Source organism: Parasteatoda tepidariorum, chromosome 8, assembly GCF_043381705.1.
Source record: "Parasteatoda tepidariorum isolate YZ-2023 chromosome 8, CAS_Ptep_4.0, whole genome shotgun sequence".
NCBI classification, from domain to species: Eukaryota; Metazoa; Arthropoda; class Arachnida; order Araneae; family Theridiidae; genus Parasteatoda; species Parasteatoda tepidariorum.
Window position 1 is genome coordinate 34244548 of NC_092211.1, and position 15720 is coordinate 34260267.

At 28.8% G+C, this 15720-nt stretch overlaps 1 protein-coding gene across 1 annotated transcript in view; it reads right to left on the bottom strand.

The window, feature by feature from the left end:
* LOC107441526 (cell adhesion molecule Dscam1) overlaps positions 1–15720 on the bottom strand; it is a 406695-nt gene that overhangs the window by 208741 nt on the left and 182234 nt on the right. Inside the window, exon 9 of the mRNA XM_043043535.2 lies at positions 3709–4027. Within this exon, the coding sequence (XP_042899469.2) occupies positions 3709–4027 (319 nt within the window). The remainder of the gene's footprint in view (positions 1–3708; positions 4028–15720) is intronic.

Consider the following 15720-nt stretch of genomic DNA (forward strand, 5'->3'; position numbering starts at 1 on the left):
TTTATTAAAATAATGTTACTCCTGAAATTATATTATAAAAAATGTCAAATTAATAACAAATTTTGCTTATTTCTTTCACTTTTTGTGTTGCAAATATACAACAATCTCGATATTTTAATTATTATTTATGTTTATTTCTAGGAAACATATGCTTTGATGATTCAGTTTTTGTCTAAAGTTACTACAGTGTAAAAGAATTGGAATAATATTGCTGCAAAACATACCAGCTCTAAGGATGTCGGTACATTTTACTGCAGAATCCATTTTTACCAGAGCATGTTACGGAACAAAAAATCTGATAAACCGTAAATTATACAGCAATAATTACCGTAAATTCACTGAATCACTCTAACATAAATGAAAATTACTGTAAAACTTATAGTACTAATGGTGGATTTTAGGGTAAAAATGAATTTTACGGAAAAAAAAAGGATTTCATGGTAAAATGGATTTTACGGATAATTCATCCAAAGTGCAGGAACTTAATATTGCAATTTAATCTGGAGATTTTTACAGTGTAGAAGTATTTTAAGAGTTCTAAAAATGAATAATTTATTCTTATTTTAAAAATTAAAATAAAAAAGCCTTAATGGCAATGTTCATTATTCGTCTCCAATAACTTAATTAATTTGTATAAGAATTCATTTCAACAAAATAAAAAATATTTGCTTAAGGAATTTAAGAATACTATTAAAAGCCTGAATGTAGTGAAGATATAAAAAGTGAAAAACTCTATTTTGAGATTTTGATTTGTTTGAAAGGAAAGTAAAAATTACCGGATCTCAGGGTGTTTTTTTTACACTTTTTACTGTAAAATCTATATTTACACCGGAGCATGTTACAGACTGGTTACCGTAAAGCACTCTAATTATATCGATATTGCTGTAAAAATTACAGTGCATACGGTGGACTTTACTGTAAAATGGAATTTATGAATGATGCAATCAAAGCGCCGGTACTTTATATCGTAATTTGATTCTGAATTGTTTACAGTGTAAAAGAAATTTAAAAATTTTTGAAAACTAGCAGATTTACTTAAAAAAAAAGTAAAATAAATAATGGCATATTTAATTATTCGTCTTTAATTACTTCTTTTATTTGTCTAAGAATACTCTTCAACAAAACAAAAAACGTTCGGTTTGGGAATTGAAGAATTTAATCAAAAGTCTGAAAGTAGTTAAGATATAAAAAGTGAAAAACTCTATTTCGAGAATTCCATTTGTTTGAAAGGAAGGTAAAATTCTTCAGAGCAGCCTTAAAGGACCTTTCCCCCAAAAAAGAAGGAAGTCGGTATCTTAGAGCCAAGAACACTTAAGTCTATAGCTTAGAAGATTAGAACATACTCGATGTGATAGCCCCTCCCTCGCGAATGTAAAACGGATTAACTTGAAGCCAACCGATGAGGTGTGGGCCCGGTTTAAAAGAAAAATCTTCTCTCTAGAGATTACAGTATACTCCTCTTTACGGTTTTTTTCCGTTAAAGAAGAACTTCGAGTATTTGACGTGCATTGAAGAAATTTCTACTTTTTTTATTGATTCGTGTTAAGAAAAATACTTCCAAGTTTTCTGAAGTTTTTGGGAAAGGGTGATCAGGTGTGAAAGTAAAGTAAAGCAGAGAAATACATCCTTCTGATTTTTCAAAATTTTCTATTGGATTACTTTTTAACTTTCATATTTTAGAGCGAAATGAGAGGGGGGCTGAGTATCAGAATTGGATGCATTTGTGATTTAAACTTTGTATGCTTTTACAGTACAGCTTTGAGAGTGTATATTTGGAACTGGAATTTCGTTGCTGCTTTTTCAATTTGTTTCCTCGAAAGTGTATTTACGATTTATTACAAAAATCAATTTCTTGTATCTTCTCAACGTAGATATTTGGAGCACAAAAAATAATTTGACAAGTATCGAAATGTTGCACCTGGGAATAGATTATCTTCAATATCCATTTATTTATTTATTTTAAAATGTAACATTTCTTACTTTCTTCGTTAATAGTTTTATATTTAGACTTAATTAATTTGAATTAAAATTATTATCTCATTTAAATTTGTTATTAAAACTTAAAGAAAGCATTTATTTCAATTTAATTTTACTGCATAATTTCACGCCAAATGAGCAATTCTACATCACAGTAATGGTTTTGTTCAATGATGTTGTCTTGATGATAACGGGTATCTGGCGTTCTCCATATGAAATTCTGTCGCAAATCAGACTGCAAGCTAAACCTGGACTAGTTGGAAAATATCACGCAAGCGCGCATCTGCGACGCTGTTCTCATTGTATGTTCTTTACTGCAGGCTAATCGCTGGACACAATGAGTTGCCGTGAACGCTCTAACATGCTACCGAGCATGTTGTGTATATATATTCAACATGCTACCGAGCAATATTTCTCTTCCATCTATACATGGTTTGCTTTGAAACTAAGGTAGCCGTGGACACAGACAATTGACAAGACAGGTTGAATGATGTACTCCATCTGCTCTTTTTGGTACTTGTCTTCATTCAGTGTTGTAACTCTGAGCAATCTGTAGTATAACGTCTACCGGCATTTATATCATCTGGGAATCGATAATAAAGCCCAGAGAAAGCATTTTTGACACTTTCCGAGGCATCGTATTCCAATCACGATCAAGAACCATGCAAAAACGTTATATCTAAAATATTGATTTATCAAAAAAAATTAAATTTCTATAATACAAATCTAATTTTTTTTAAATGTGATTTTAATTCATTTAAAATTCCTTGAAATCTTTAAACTTATTATTTCTCTCAAAACTATAGAAGTAATTTAATGAGTAAGTGTTGAAATACAGACATAATTTTCCAATAAAAGCTTTGAATGATTCAAAATTTTAATATTGTTAATAATAATTTTGGTTTTAAAAACATTCAAGGCATTTTTATTTTAGTAAATGCATAACTCTAAGTTAATGTCTATTCCATATCTCAATCTATAATCCACGCAGAGTAACGTGTTTTAACCATGTAGATTATTTACCATTTATATTATAACTTGCATATAACTCGGACGTTCATGACAGCCATATAAGATGTTTGAGCGACTTGAAAACCATCGGTAAACTAATTTTAATAATACTTTTTATAACTCGGACGTTCGTGACAGCCATACAAGATGTTTGAATGACTTGAAAACCACCGGTAAACTAATTTTAATAATACTTTTTATGACTCGCATATTCGTGAGAGCCATATAAGATGTTTGAACGGCTTGAAAACCACCAGTAAAATAATTTCAATAATAGCTTTTTTCAAAAAAGAAATCTGATTGTAACCAAATAGTGAACACTGAATTGAAAAAAAGTTAAAATGTTTAGCTTTTAAACTTATAATTTTTTTGAACAGTTTTACTTCTATATTAATATTTGAAATTTTCTTAATTTTCTTAAAGATTCTTCAGGTAAAATCCCTAGGTTTAGGAGTTTATCGAATATCTCAAGGGCCCTTTGATAAGCTATTAATATTTACCAAATGAATTGTCTTCTTAGTTTTTAATTTTTCAAAGCATATCTAGTTTCTCTATAAAAGCACTCTGTTATATAAAAATTTAATAATGGAACTTTGAACTTAACATCATTCAAAATACCCTTATTTGAGTAAACACGTAATAACTCTAAACTAATTTCTACTCTGAATCTCATTCCGTCGCTAAAATAGACCAAATCAAGCATGCAGATAATATACGTACCTTTGACATTCATGACCGCCGTATAAGATGTTTGTGCTGTCCCGGAAGCCACCAGGCATGTGTAATTTCCGGCATGGTATCGGGATACTGATGGTATCGTGAGTGATGAAGCGAATTCTCCCAAACTAGTTATGTGTATTCCATCTCGATGCTCAGAATGTAAGAGGGGTACCGAATCTTTCAGCCATAGAATGTTGATAGGGGATTCTCCTGCAAGGACAGTACACACAACCATGGTGCGCATCCCTTCCATTAGTTCGTCGCCAAATATGAATGGATTGATGACTGGACGTTCTGCAACAGGATAAATAAATAAGCTCTAGAATGAACTACATCCTAATATGCATCTTGGAGTGTTAGGTTTCGAACAATTTCATAATAAGTGCGTTCAGAAGATTTATGAGTAGTTATAAAACTAATGTTGGGAAGAGGTAAAATCAATGTTAAAGTAGAGGATGCGGTTGAATTTAATGAGTGAATTGGAATGAATTCAATTTAGTTGAGTTTATGGAATGGCTATCCATCATTTTGATGCATATCTAAAATCTAAATTTTTAGACGACTATGAGCAATATAAATTTTTTGAAGAAAAAATTCACAAAATAAGTGCATTTAAAAGATGCACTTGGAGTGTTATGTTTCGAGTAATTTCATAATAAGTGCATTTAGAAGATTTATGAGTAGTTATAAAACCAATGTTGGGTAGAGTAAAATCAATGTTAAAGTAGAGGATACAGTTGAATTTAATGATTGAATTTGAATGAATTGAATTTAGTTGAGTTTATGGAATGATTATACACCATTTTGATACATTTCTTAAATCTACATTTTTAGACGACTATGGGAAATATAAATTTTTTTAAGAAGAAAATCATAAAATAAGTGCATATAGATGATGCACTTGGAGTGCTAGGTTTCGAACAATTTCATAATAAGTGCATTTAGAAGATTTATGCGTAGTTATAAAACTAATGTTGGGGAGAGTAAAATCAATGTTAAAGTAGAGGATGCAGTTGAATTTAATGAATGAATTTGAATGAATTGGATTTAGTTGAGTTTATGGAATGATTATACATCATTTTGAAACATTTCTTAAATCTAATGTTTTAGACGACTAAGTGCAATATAAATTTTTTGAAGAAAAATTCATAAAAAAAAGCGTATTTAGAAGATGCACTTGGAGTGCTAGGTTTCGAACAATTTCATAATAAGTGCATTTAGAAGATTTATGAGTAGTTATAAAACTAATGTTGGGTAGAGTAAAATCAATGTTAAAGTAGAGGATGCAGTTGAATTTAATGAGTGAATTTGAATGAATTGAATTTAGTTGAGTTTATGGAATGATTATACATCATTTTGAAACATTTCTTAAATCTAATGTTTTAGACGACTAAGTGCAATATAAATTTTTTGCTGGTTAATATTATTGTAAAATGCAATCTCCGTAGTAATATTGTACTTTTAGAGTAAAATAAAGTTAAGGGGAAATAAATTTAAATTAGCTTAAACCCTTTACAGGAGACCATGGCGTATGTTTCCTTATCTGATATGATAACACGAGGGGCTTCCTATCTGTTTTAAAAACTAATTGTACGACGTTAAAGGAGAATTCAAAACATCACAAATAAGACACAATGGATGAGGTGTCTGAATAGAAGTTGGGGCATCTCGCTCCAAAATGTTTTGACTTTGCCGTTCGAAAGTGGACAAAAATGTTTAATCGCTTTTAATAACGAGAAAAAGTGGAGGTATTCTATCCTTCTTTTTTGTCATAAATGAACTTTTATGTTTTGAATTAGAATGATTTGAAAACAAAATTTTCATTTTAATGCAAAATGTTTTCCAATGCTGCACCGACAGTACCTTTGAGTCAGAGAAAGTAATTTTATTGTAATTTTCCTTAAAAAAATAAAAATTTATGAAACTTACATTCAGAAATTGAGAAATTTATTTTGTTCATTTCAAACATAATGATCGACTAAGAATGTTCCCTAAGTTTTCTAAAAAATCATCTTGAATTGTATATCTTTATTTTTTTAAGATTTTCAATTTCCTATTGTAGTTTGTTTTTCTAACTTACGCTTTTAAAATTCTGCTAAACTATGTATACGACATAATGACGTCATTACATATGACGTCATTATGTCGTAATGACATAAAAAATAATTACGTCACGTAAAACTGAGAACTGTATTATTTGAAAAGTTCGACTGTCAAGCATTTTTTTTTAACTTTTCGAAAGTTGAAGGAATTAGGAGTGTGCTCAAGAAGCTCTGAAACTTAGACCTCACCTATTGTTTCTGAAAGGTGTTGCTTTGTGTGAAACTCCGGTAATGAATAAGTTTTATCTTATTCGGATAGCAAAAAAAAACCGGGAATTATTTAGACGGTTGAATATGTATTTTGTATATTTATATAAGTTATACGCATGTTTATATGTTTAATATAAGATAATATGAATATCATTATGAAAATATTGAGAACAAAATGTTACAGATTTTATTCAAAATGCTGCGTATGATTAATATTTATTCTAAATAAGTCGGAAGCTTGAAAATGTTGGCACCATTTAACTTTCTGAAAAGGATCGTTGAAGTAAAAAAATTATTCTATGATGAAACTTTTCTTTAAATGTTCTTCATTCCATTTCCATGAGAAAAACTAAAAATCATACGTGAGAAACCGTCTTTCGAAATGTTGGGAAGTGTCCAAAAGTCCATTAGTCAATGTCAGAGTCTATTGGGATGGCCGATTTTTTCCCATTGTGCAACTTCTTTAAACTTCTTAAAAAATAGGAGAAGTTGTATAATAGAATTCCTTTGACGTAAACAGTCCTGCATTTTGGGTACAAAGCCAACATTTTATTACATTATTTGTAAGCCTTGACTTTTTTCTTAACGAGGTCAGGTATTTGTGAATGAACAGTAAATGCTTATGAATGCGTAGACATTTTTCAAAGTTTCAGTCCTAATCGAGTAAGAAGGTAGATTAGTTAAAGATGCCATATTAAAATGTCAGTTAAATGGATATCTGCAATTTAAAAACTTTAAATAATACTTAAAAACAAAAATAATTATTTTGCTTTAATTTGTACGTATTAAATTTTAAATTGAATTTTCAAAAAGTTAAATGATTTGCAGCACGAAAATTTTCCCTTTAACTTATATAAGGTATTGAACATTAATTAATTGTGTTATTTATAAATAAAGTTCTCAATATTATTAATCTTCCTGAAGATTAAGTTAAAGTTAAGTGAAGATTAAATTCCTGAAGATTAACTGTTGAAGGACCATTGTTTTTTCACACTATTGTAGCATATTAAGAGAAAGGCGCAAGAAGAATTAAGAAACATTTAGAAATTAAATTTCCTTCATTTGAATTTGCGAATCAGAGAATGGTTTAAGAGCTTACCTTTTAGCCAAGATTTGTTTTTGTTTTTTTGTCAAGCTAATTTCTTTTCTTTTCCTTAAGTGCTACGTCATTAAATTATTTGATGGAATAATCAAGATATCACAATTATTATCAAGGATTCAAACTATCTACATTTTGAATAATTGTACAGTTTATTATTTTTCAAACATCTTTTAAATTGCTTTTTTAGACTAAATTGAAAAAAAATTCTTGTTTTTAAAATGTGTTTTTTTAGAATTGTAAGAAACTCGAATACCTTTGGTGGTAAAATAGTGAAATTTTTGATTTAGATTTGTTTTTCATTTCGAATACTCTAAAACATATTATAAGTACAAAAATAATATAATTTTTTCTGGAGAATAAGACAGGAAAACTTCCAAAATCCCATAGCTCTGTAGAAATTTATTATTTTTTCATTATTTTTGCTTTATAATTTTTATAAAAAATAAACTTAGGAAATAACCTACGCATTAGACATAATATAGTTATTTAGATCTTCTTACAGCAAATATTGATACTTATTTGGGAAAAGAAGATCAAAAACTGCCATTAGTAAATTTTATTTTTGCAGTAAAATGTAAAATTGTAGTTTATCAACTAATCCTTAGTCGATTGTTTAGACATAAATAAAGAAAAACCATTAATGCAAAATTTCAAATAATTCAAACTAAAATTCAAAAAAAAAAAATGCATTAAAATGGATACGAACTGGAAGTTTAGTTTTAAAGAAAAATGCAAAATTGCATAATTATCAATATAATAACCAAAATAAATGATTTCTTAAATAATCATAACTTCTGTTCGATTTGACATAGAAACAAAACTCAAGCGGCTTTCGAAAGGGGAAAGTTAATAGTGTTATTTTATATAAAAACAGAAAAATTAATTTTAATTCAAAATCTATCATTGAAGCAATCAAAAAATAATTATTAAAATAAAAAATTATTTTAAGAATTATTTTGATTTATTTATACGTACTGAACTTATATTAATCATAATTTTTGAAAAGTTGAAAATTAAAATAGTTTCGAAAAGTTTTAGATGTACGTCATACTTTCGGATTACAGTACGAAAAATGTTTTCCTTAACTTACATAAGGTATTAAACATTGTGTTATTTATGAGTTAAGTTATTAGAATTATAAAGCTCTCTGAATAGAGGTTAAAGGACCATTGTTATTTCACTCTATAGTAGCATATTAAGTGAAACGCAACGAAGAATGCAGAAACATTTAGAAAATCAATTTTTTCAGGAGAATTTGAGTATCAGAGAATGATTTGTTAGAGCTTACCACTTAGCAATGGTATCTTAAAAGATTTATTTTGTCAAGCTAATTTATTTTCCTTAAATGCCATCTCATTAAATGATCTGACGGAATAATCAATATTTCACAATTATTATCAAGATTTCAAGCAAGCTTCAGCATTTTAAATAATTATATAAGTTATAATTTTTAAGCACCAGTAAAATTGCCCTTTATAATAAACTGAAAAAGAAATATTTTTCTTTGTTTTCTAAATGTGTTTTCTTTTTAGAAATTTTAATATACTCGATAGTTAAAATTAATTCGATTACCTCCAGAGTTAGGAGTTTTTAATTCAGAATTTTTTTGGATACTCTAAAACATGGTATAAATGCAAAAAAAAAATTTTTTTCGAAACCCTGGAAGGAAAACTTCAAAATCACATAGTTTAGGTGAAATTTAGTATTTTTTTTTCATTATTTCTGCTTTATAATATTTATAAAATCTGAACTTAGGAAATAACCTAGGCATTCGACGTAATATCCTTTTTTACAATGACTGCCTGTGGGGTGACCTACGTCATACAAACATCTGAAGGGCAGATATGTTGGTCACTTTTCCAGGGGCACCATATTGGATGGGCCAACGTTGCATCAGCAGTAAGGACAGATAGTACAGAGAATGGAAGAACATCCATACCTTGCTTGGGATTCGAACCCCAGACCTTTCTGATGCAAGGATAAATCCCTGACCTTTACACAAGCCTCGACATAATATAATTATTTAGATATTTATAGCAAATATCTAAACTTATTTAGCAAAAAAAGTCAAAAATTTTAATCATTTAACTTTATTTTAGCTGAAAAATATAAAATTATATTAATCAACAAGTCCTTAGTCGATTGCTTAGACATTAGTAAAGAAAAACCATTAACGCAAAATTTCAAGTAATTCGAATAAAAAAATTTTAAAGAATGCATTGAAAATTAAGGAAAATAACTGAAATTTTAGTTTCAAAGAAAATGATAACAAAAAAATGCTCAATTATCAATGTAATAACCAAAATAAATAATTTCTGAAATCATAACTTCTGTTCGGTTGGACTTAAAAACAAAACTCAAAATTTAATGAAACGGAAAAGCTAATTGCTTTATTTAATAAATTGCAGGAAAACCTTTTTTTTAGTCAAAATCGTCTGATGGTAGTTCTTTAGTCTCAGATATTTTTCTGATCAGAAAATTTTTAATTAAAAATTGACCGAATAAAAACATTAATTAAAAAACAATGTTTTCAAATTTTATTCAAGTAATGATCAATTATCAAAATATTACACTTCATTAGTTTTTTTCCAATTAAACCGCAGTAAAATTTAATTAAAAAAGATATTAGGAATAATTATAATTATCTAAAATGAAACGTTTTATTTGAAATAAAACTGCTTTTATTCAGACCAACAGAGTTCAATTTCATTTTTGCCATATATGAAAGGGTTAATTAAATTAATGAAAAATGATTAAACGCCAGTATTTTCAAATTTATACTATCTCGAGTATAGGAATGATTGATGAACTAAAGCATTCCTAAATCAAATCTGTGATTAATCTCTTTCACTCCCACAAATCTCACAAGAGTTATATAAATTGTATGTCAAGAGTAATGCACTTAAGAATGTTTCTTTTTGGGTTAAAAGTGAGCATAATTATAAGGATTCTGTAAGATCATAAATTAGTCCATAAATTTAGTAGAATATCAGAAACCAGAATTAATAGGAGTTTTAATTTTATTACCATCACCAAACGCTCCAAAGTTTAGTTGAGGTAATAAATATAAAAGCATTTCTTATATGAACTTAAAATTAAATCTAGTTGCTTTGAAAAAAGAAAATAAGTGAAAAAAATTCAAAAAATGTTTAAAAAAACTTTTTAATTCTAAACATAACTGAAAGAAATTCCTAAACAGGTGTAATGAAAATATAAGTTTCATTTATCGTAACGTAAATAGATAAATCAATGTTTTACGCAATTGCATTGGTTTCTAAAATTTTTCATTGTGAAAGCTCGACTAATATTTAATTAATGCATAAATTAATATAAACAAGTTAAACTTTATGCATGCGCTTTTAGATCTGTTGTTAGATCAAAATATTTAATGCTTGCATTATATTTTGTTGCTATTTTTTGTTCTCCAAAAAAACCCCAGGAATTTCTATAATCCCCAATCTAAAAAGGGGAAAGTGAAATAAAACTGGGTAGGCAAGATTTGAAGGCCTGTTGGAACTAAACTATTAGACTTAGAAACTGTTGGAATTAATCAATATATTCATTGTTTATTTCTGTACAATATATCAGTTCCGTATGTATTAACTACTTTTTTATAAATGATTTTCTCTATAACTAGTGAAATCCCACTAGTTGGGTAACACAGTGTACACATGTTAACTCCATGATAAATTTAGAAATACTAGAATTTCAATGAAAAAGAAGCAAAAATTTCTAACGTATATAACATTTTAAGAAAATTATATATGTAATTTACGGGGTCAAGGCCGAAATCAAGGATGGAGAAAAGAGGCAATCGACCCGGGATTTGGACTTCTGCGAGCCTGAACAAAATTCCTCACAAAAATAGAGCACTTCTTAGTCATTTAGTCTTAGTCATTTTTAATTGCAAAGAATTTCTTACATTACCTACAAATTTGTTTGAAGTGTAATTCTACAAAATATGAAAATAAGGATTTTGGGGCTTTGAGGATAGGGCCCGCAATAAATTTTGTCCTAGGTTATTTTCTGTAGTTAACATCTTCCGCCGATGCACAGAAGTTTTTGTGAGAACTATTGTTCCAGACTATTGGACTAAATCATTATCGTTTGTTAGAGGATGAATATTTAGTAAACGCATACTAGGTTGAGACAAAAATAATTTTAAAAAATAAGAACATTAGAGAGTTAAGTGAGCAATACAAACTTATCAACGCTGATACCGTGAATTATCAGCAACAGCACGACAGTATTTTTTCTTGACTAGTAAAGTGTAACTCAGAGTTTTTCAGGTAGAAAACAGGACTAATTCCACTACAAAAAGTACCCGATCTTACCTTACTCTCGTCAATAATTAAAAAAAAAAAAAACATCGCTAAAAAATGAAGTTAAGGACAATTTAAATTAGGTGAAAACAAAAGAAGCAACCAAAATCTACGAAAGCATGGTTGTGAAGGCAGGACTTGAAACATTAGGTACATGTTTAATCTGAGATAACAGCAAGTACAGAGACCTAATCAATAGGAACGCCTCCAATTTACCTCATGCAATTAAACTGTAACTTTAGTATTCGTACTTTCACACTAGTAATTCGACCTATTTCAAGCTTTAATATTAATGCGTGAATAAGAATTTGCAAGTTTTTTAACCTTTTGTAAGGATTTTAAGGATTCTAAATGAAATATAAAGGGTGGTGAATGCGATATACTTTGTAGATACTGCATATTAAATACCTATTTGTGATGCCACTATTGGCATTACATATTTATTTTCTATCCTTCTAAAATATCTTTCATTACTTAAGCTTTTTTTTATTAATAGAATTTCATTTAAAATAAGTCAAAGACTTAAGCTTTTAAAACGAACATAAAATATTTATTACTTCTCGTATAGATCAATGTAACGGATACTTTTTATTTCATTACTAGGCATCGTAATCGCCAAGGTATTCTTTCAAACCCAATATTGATATGCTGGTTGGCTTTGTTTTGGCTATGTTATATTGTGATAAATCGCCAATTTTGGATCTCCTACTCATGCTTCTGTGTCCGTTGGGAACAAATTACAGGCACTGTTTAAATTTGGCTTTTGATTAGGCAGGTCGTGGGGGATTTGACTCCCATGGCCAGGCCTTATAAATATTATTATGCAAAATTGATTCAACTGAAATTCTTATGAATAATATTTATATTTTGTGTCTCGAGCTCTGCAAATATATTAAATAAAAGTTTTATATAATCCGGTTTTCATTTTCAAGTGTTAATTTTCATCACTTCTTCTGTTTTCTTCAACTAGCCCATTATACCAATACAAACTACAACATCACCTGATGCACCCTAACTTCCATACATCACCATACTATTGTTAATGTATGTATCTTATTTCAGATGTTTCAAAGGTACTCTCGCCTAAAAATTAGTAAATAATTACTAATTTGTTTGTTCCATGTTATGCATTACTTATCTAATTATTAAAACATTGATAATTTAAAATTAATCTATTTAGCACATGTTTTTAATGTTTGTAATTTTTATAGATTATTAAAGAAAATTTGGAAAGAATTTAAAATACAGGCAATTAAACCACTTATAAAAAAACAAATTTCTGAATAATGTCTGTATAATCTCAAAAGATATCAATGAAGTAAGGTTTTAAAATGCAGAAAAAAATATCTCTCTTAGTTAATGACACGTTAAATTATTCTTGAGGCCAAATGATTCTTTTCAACAAAATTTGATCTTATTTTACACAAAAGAACTTTTTCAAACAGTACACATTTATTTTAAAAATTTAATACAAATCCTATAGCAAAGAGTATAGTTAAATATACAAATATTGTAGTTTTAATTTAACAATAGCATTTCTAAGCGAAACGCAAAAAATGCGAATAAAAATATTTTTATATTTCCTTTTTTTTGTTACAGGAGTCTCTAAATTTTAAATAAAAATGAAATTCTTTCACGGTATTGTTTACTATTCATTAGAGGTTTTGCTTATCCGTCTTTGCGTAAAGTTCATTAGTTCTAGAAACTTCTAAAATACCTTCCCGTAATTGATTTCTTGCATGACTTAACGTTAATCTTGAGAGCGTGAATAAACATGGGAAAGTTCGGCATTCTTCGTCTTTAAGAATAATTTTCAAGATCTTTATGGACTCGTGGTTCGCCCGGTAAATATGGTAATGATCTGTTTGTTAGTATACTAAGGTAGTAGGATTAATTCGTTTGTTATGTTTAAATTGTCTTTCGCGAGAATATTGTACTCCATGCATAATTTCTTTGAAAAGGTATTAATGAAGAAAATTAAAAGGTTTTGAAACAAAGTGAATTTAAAGCAGTGATTAATAAAAAAAACTAGCTTCTTTTTCATGCAATACCGTATTTTATTCTTGTTTAAACTAAGCATTTTTAAGCACTAAAGCTTGTAATTAATTATTTTTTTAAAATTTACTTATGATAATGTTTAGTTGTCTTAAATTCTCTTTATTTTTTAAAGTTATTTCCAGAATAAATTTATTTTATTACTAAAATAAACTAAAACCATCAGAATTATCCATGTAACAGAAAATCATCACTGCTGGGCTTACTTAAATGGATGCATTAAGTTCACACAAAAAAATATGCTAATTCTGTAATTATACACAGTAGAAATAGTTAAAATATTTGGTTAGTGGCAAAATTTTAGTTAATCCCTTTATTTGATACCAGGTTTGTTAGAGAAAAACAATCACTGTTAAGCTTTTCATGAAAATATCGCTTTCAGAAAAAAAATTCTCTGTTTTTGTTTCCTACAGCATAAGATTTTTAACAAGTCTTAGATACTTTGCCTTAGATACTTGCGCTGTTTTCAAATCTACAATAGATTTTTTTCATTTGGGGTTGGTTCGATAACTGTTGTGTTTATTTTTTGCCAAACTGTAAAAGTTTAAAAACATTATACGTTATAGAGGGGTTGCATGAATGATGCTACAAGCTTCTAGTGGAGTTAGGGCACATAATAAGAACTAAAATTGCATAGGTCCCTACGCCCGGAAATATTGTCATACACCCCTATTCTTATTATGAGCTGCTTCTGAATAGTTCATAATAGGGAATCGTCCATATGTAAAATTTTCGGTTTCAATTAAAGTTTAATACTAATGATGTTACGTAACACCCCTAGAAGCTTGTCATATTTTTTTTTGACCTCATGTTAATTATAATGTTTTAAAACTTGTACAGAGCGCAAAAAATAAAAAGGAACACCCTGGATAACTTAAGATCTAATGATCGGATCTTCACGTTCTAGGACTAATTAACATACACGATATTTTAAGTTAAGGAATCGGATACAAAAAAGTACTTTCTCGGAATATACATGCTTTTTTTGAGGTATTAAAATTTTTGATCGCCTCTACAAAAGATAGAGGGTATGTGCAATTTGGGAAGTATGGTCCCTATAGTTTGGTCTGGGGAGCAGTCCAAAGTTTGAATCCTTTAATGTTAATTTTAATTTTTACGTATTTCGCCATGACTCAAGAAATTTTTAAGTAAATAGAAAAATCATTGCACACAGTTAGGAAATTCACTTATCCAAACGTCCAATTATTCATTTATCCATGCAAAAAATAGATTTTAATAAATGTTTATTATTGATTGTTTTTTTTTTAAATTTAATAAAGCTATCCTTCTAATGTAATTAAATTTTATACGAAATCTTTGAATTAAAATAACATACAGTCAAACCCCGCTATAGTGAACACGGTTTATAGTGACCTCCCGGATATAGTGAACGAAATGCTCGGTTCCGTGCCTTGCTATACCCGTATAATGTTATTTTTTGTGGATATAGTGAACCAAAAGAGTGATGAAGTTGGATATAATGAACTTTTTTCTGTCTTCGACTGATTTTTTTCTTCATTTTTTGTAATAATTTTGAAATTTCTACTTCAAAATAAATACATATACCGATTTTTAAAACCATCTATAGTGGAGAAGGCTGCGATAAGCATTTTTTTTCTTCTTTTGCTTCTTTTATCTTACTTTCCCATCCCTAAAGAAATCAAGTAGATGTTTCCAACACAGGCAGATGATGCACCTGTAAGGTGTCAGTGGGATCAATATGCATTTTCTGTCAGAGGGAATGAGTAAGTATTCATTATTGGTCAAAGAGTTGGACACTAATATGTGTTTATAAGGCCCTCATTTCAACTCCTTTTTGCTCTCAGTGCAGTTAAAAAAAGCCTGAAAACAAGTGTCTCAAATTTAACTATGGCGAGCAGTGAACGTGAAATGTTCTCCATTGATGATGAAATGGGCATAATCAGAAAAATTGAAAATGGATGTAATCAAGCTGATATTTGCAGGGAATATAAACCATCCTAATCTACAGTTCGTAACATATGGAAAAATAGGCAATTAGCAATTTCTGCTCATGAAAAAAATTTAAATGACAGAAAAAAGTTGAGAAAAGCAGATCACAAGGATATTGAAGAAGCATTACTGAAGTGGTTCAGCATTCAAAGAAGCCGCAATCTTCCAGTATCTGGACAAATGTCGATGAATTTGCTAAGCGATTTTATGAGATTACTTTTATGTGCTCGAATGGCAGGTTAGACAAGTT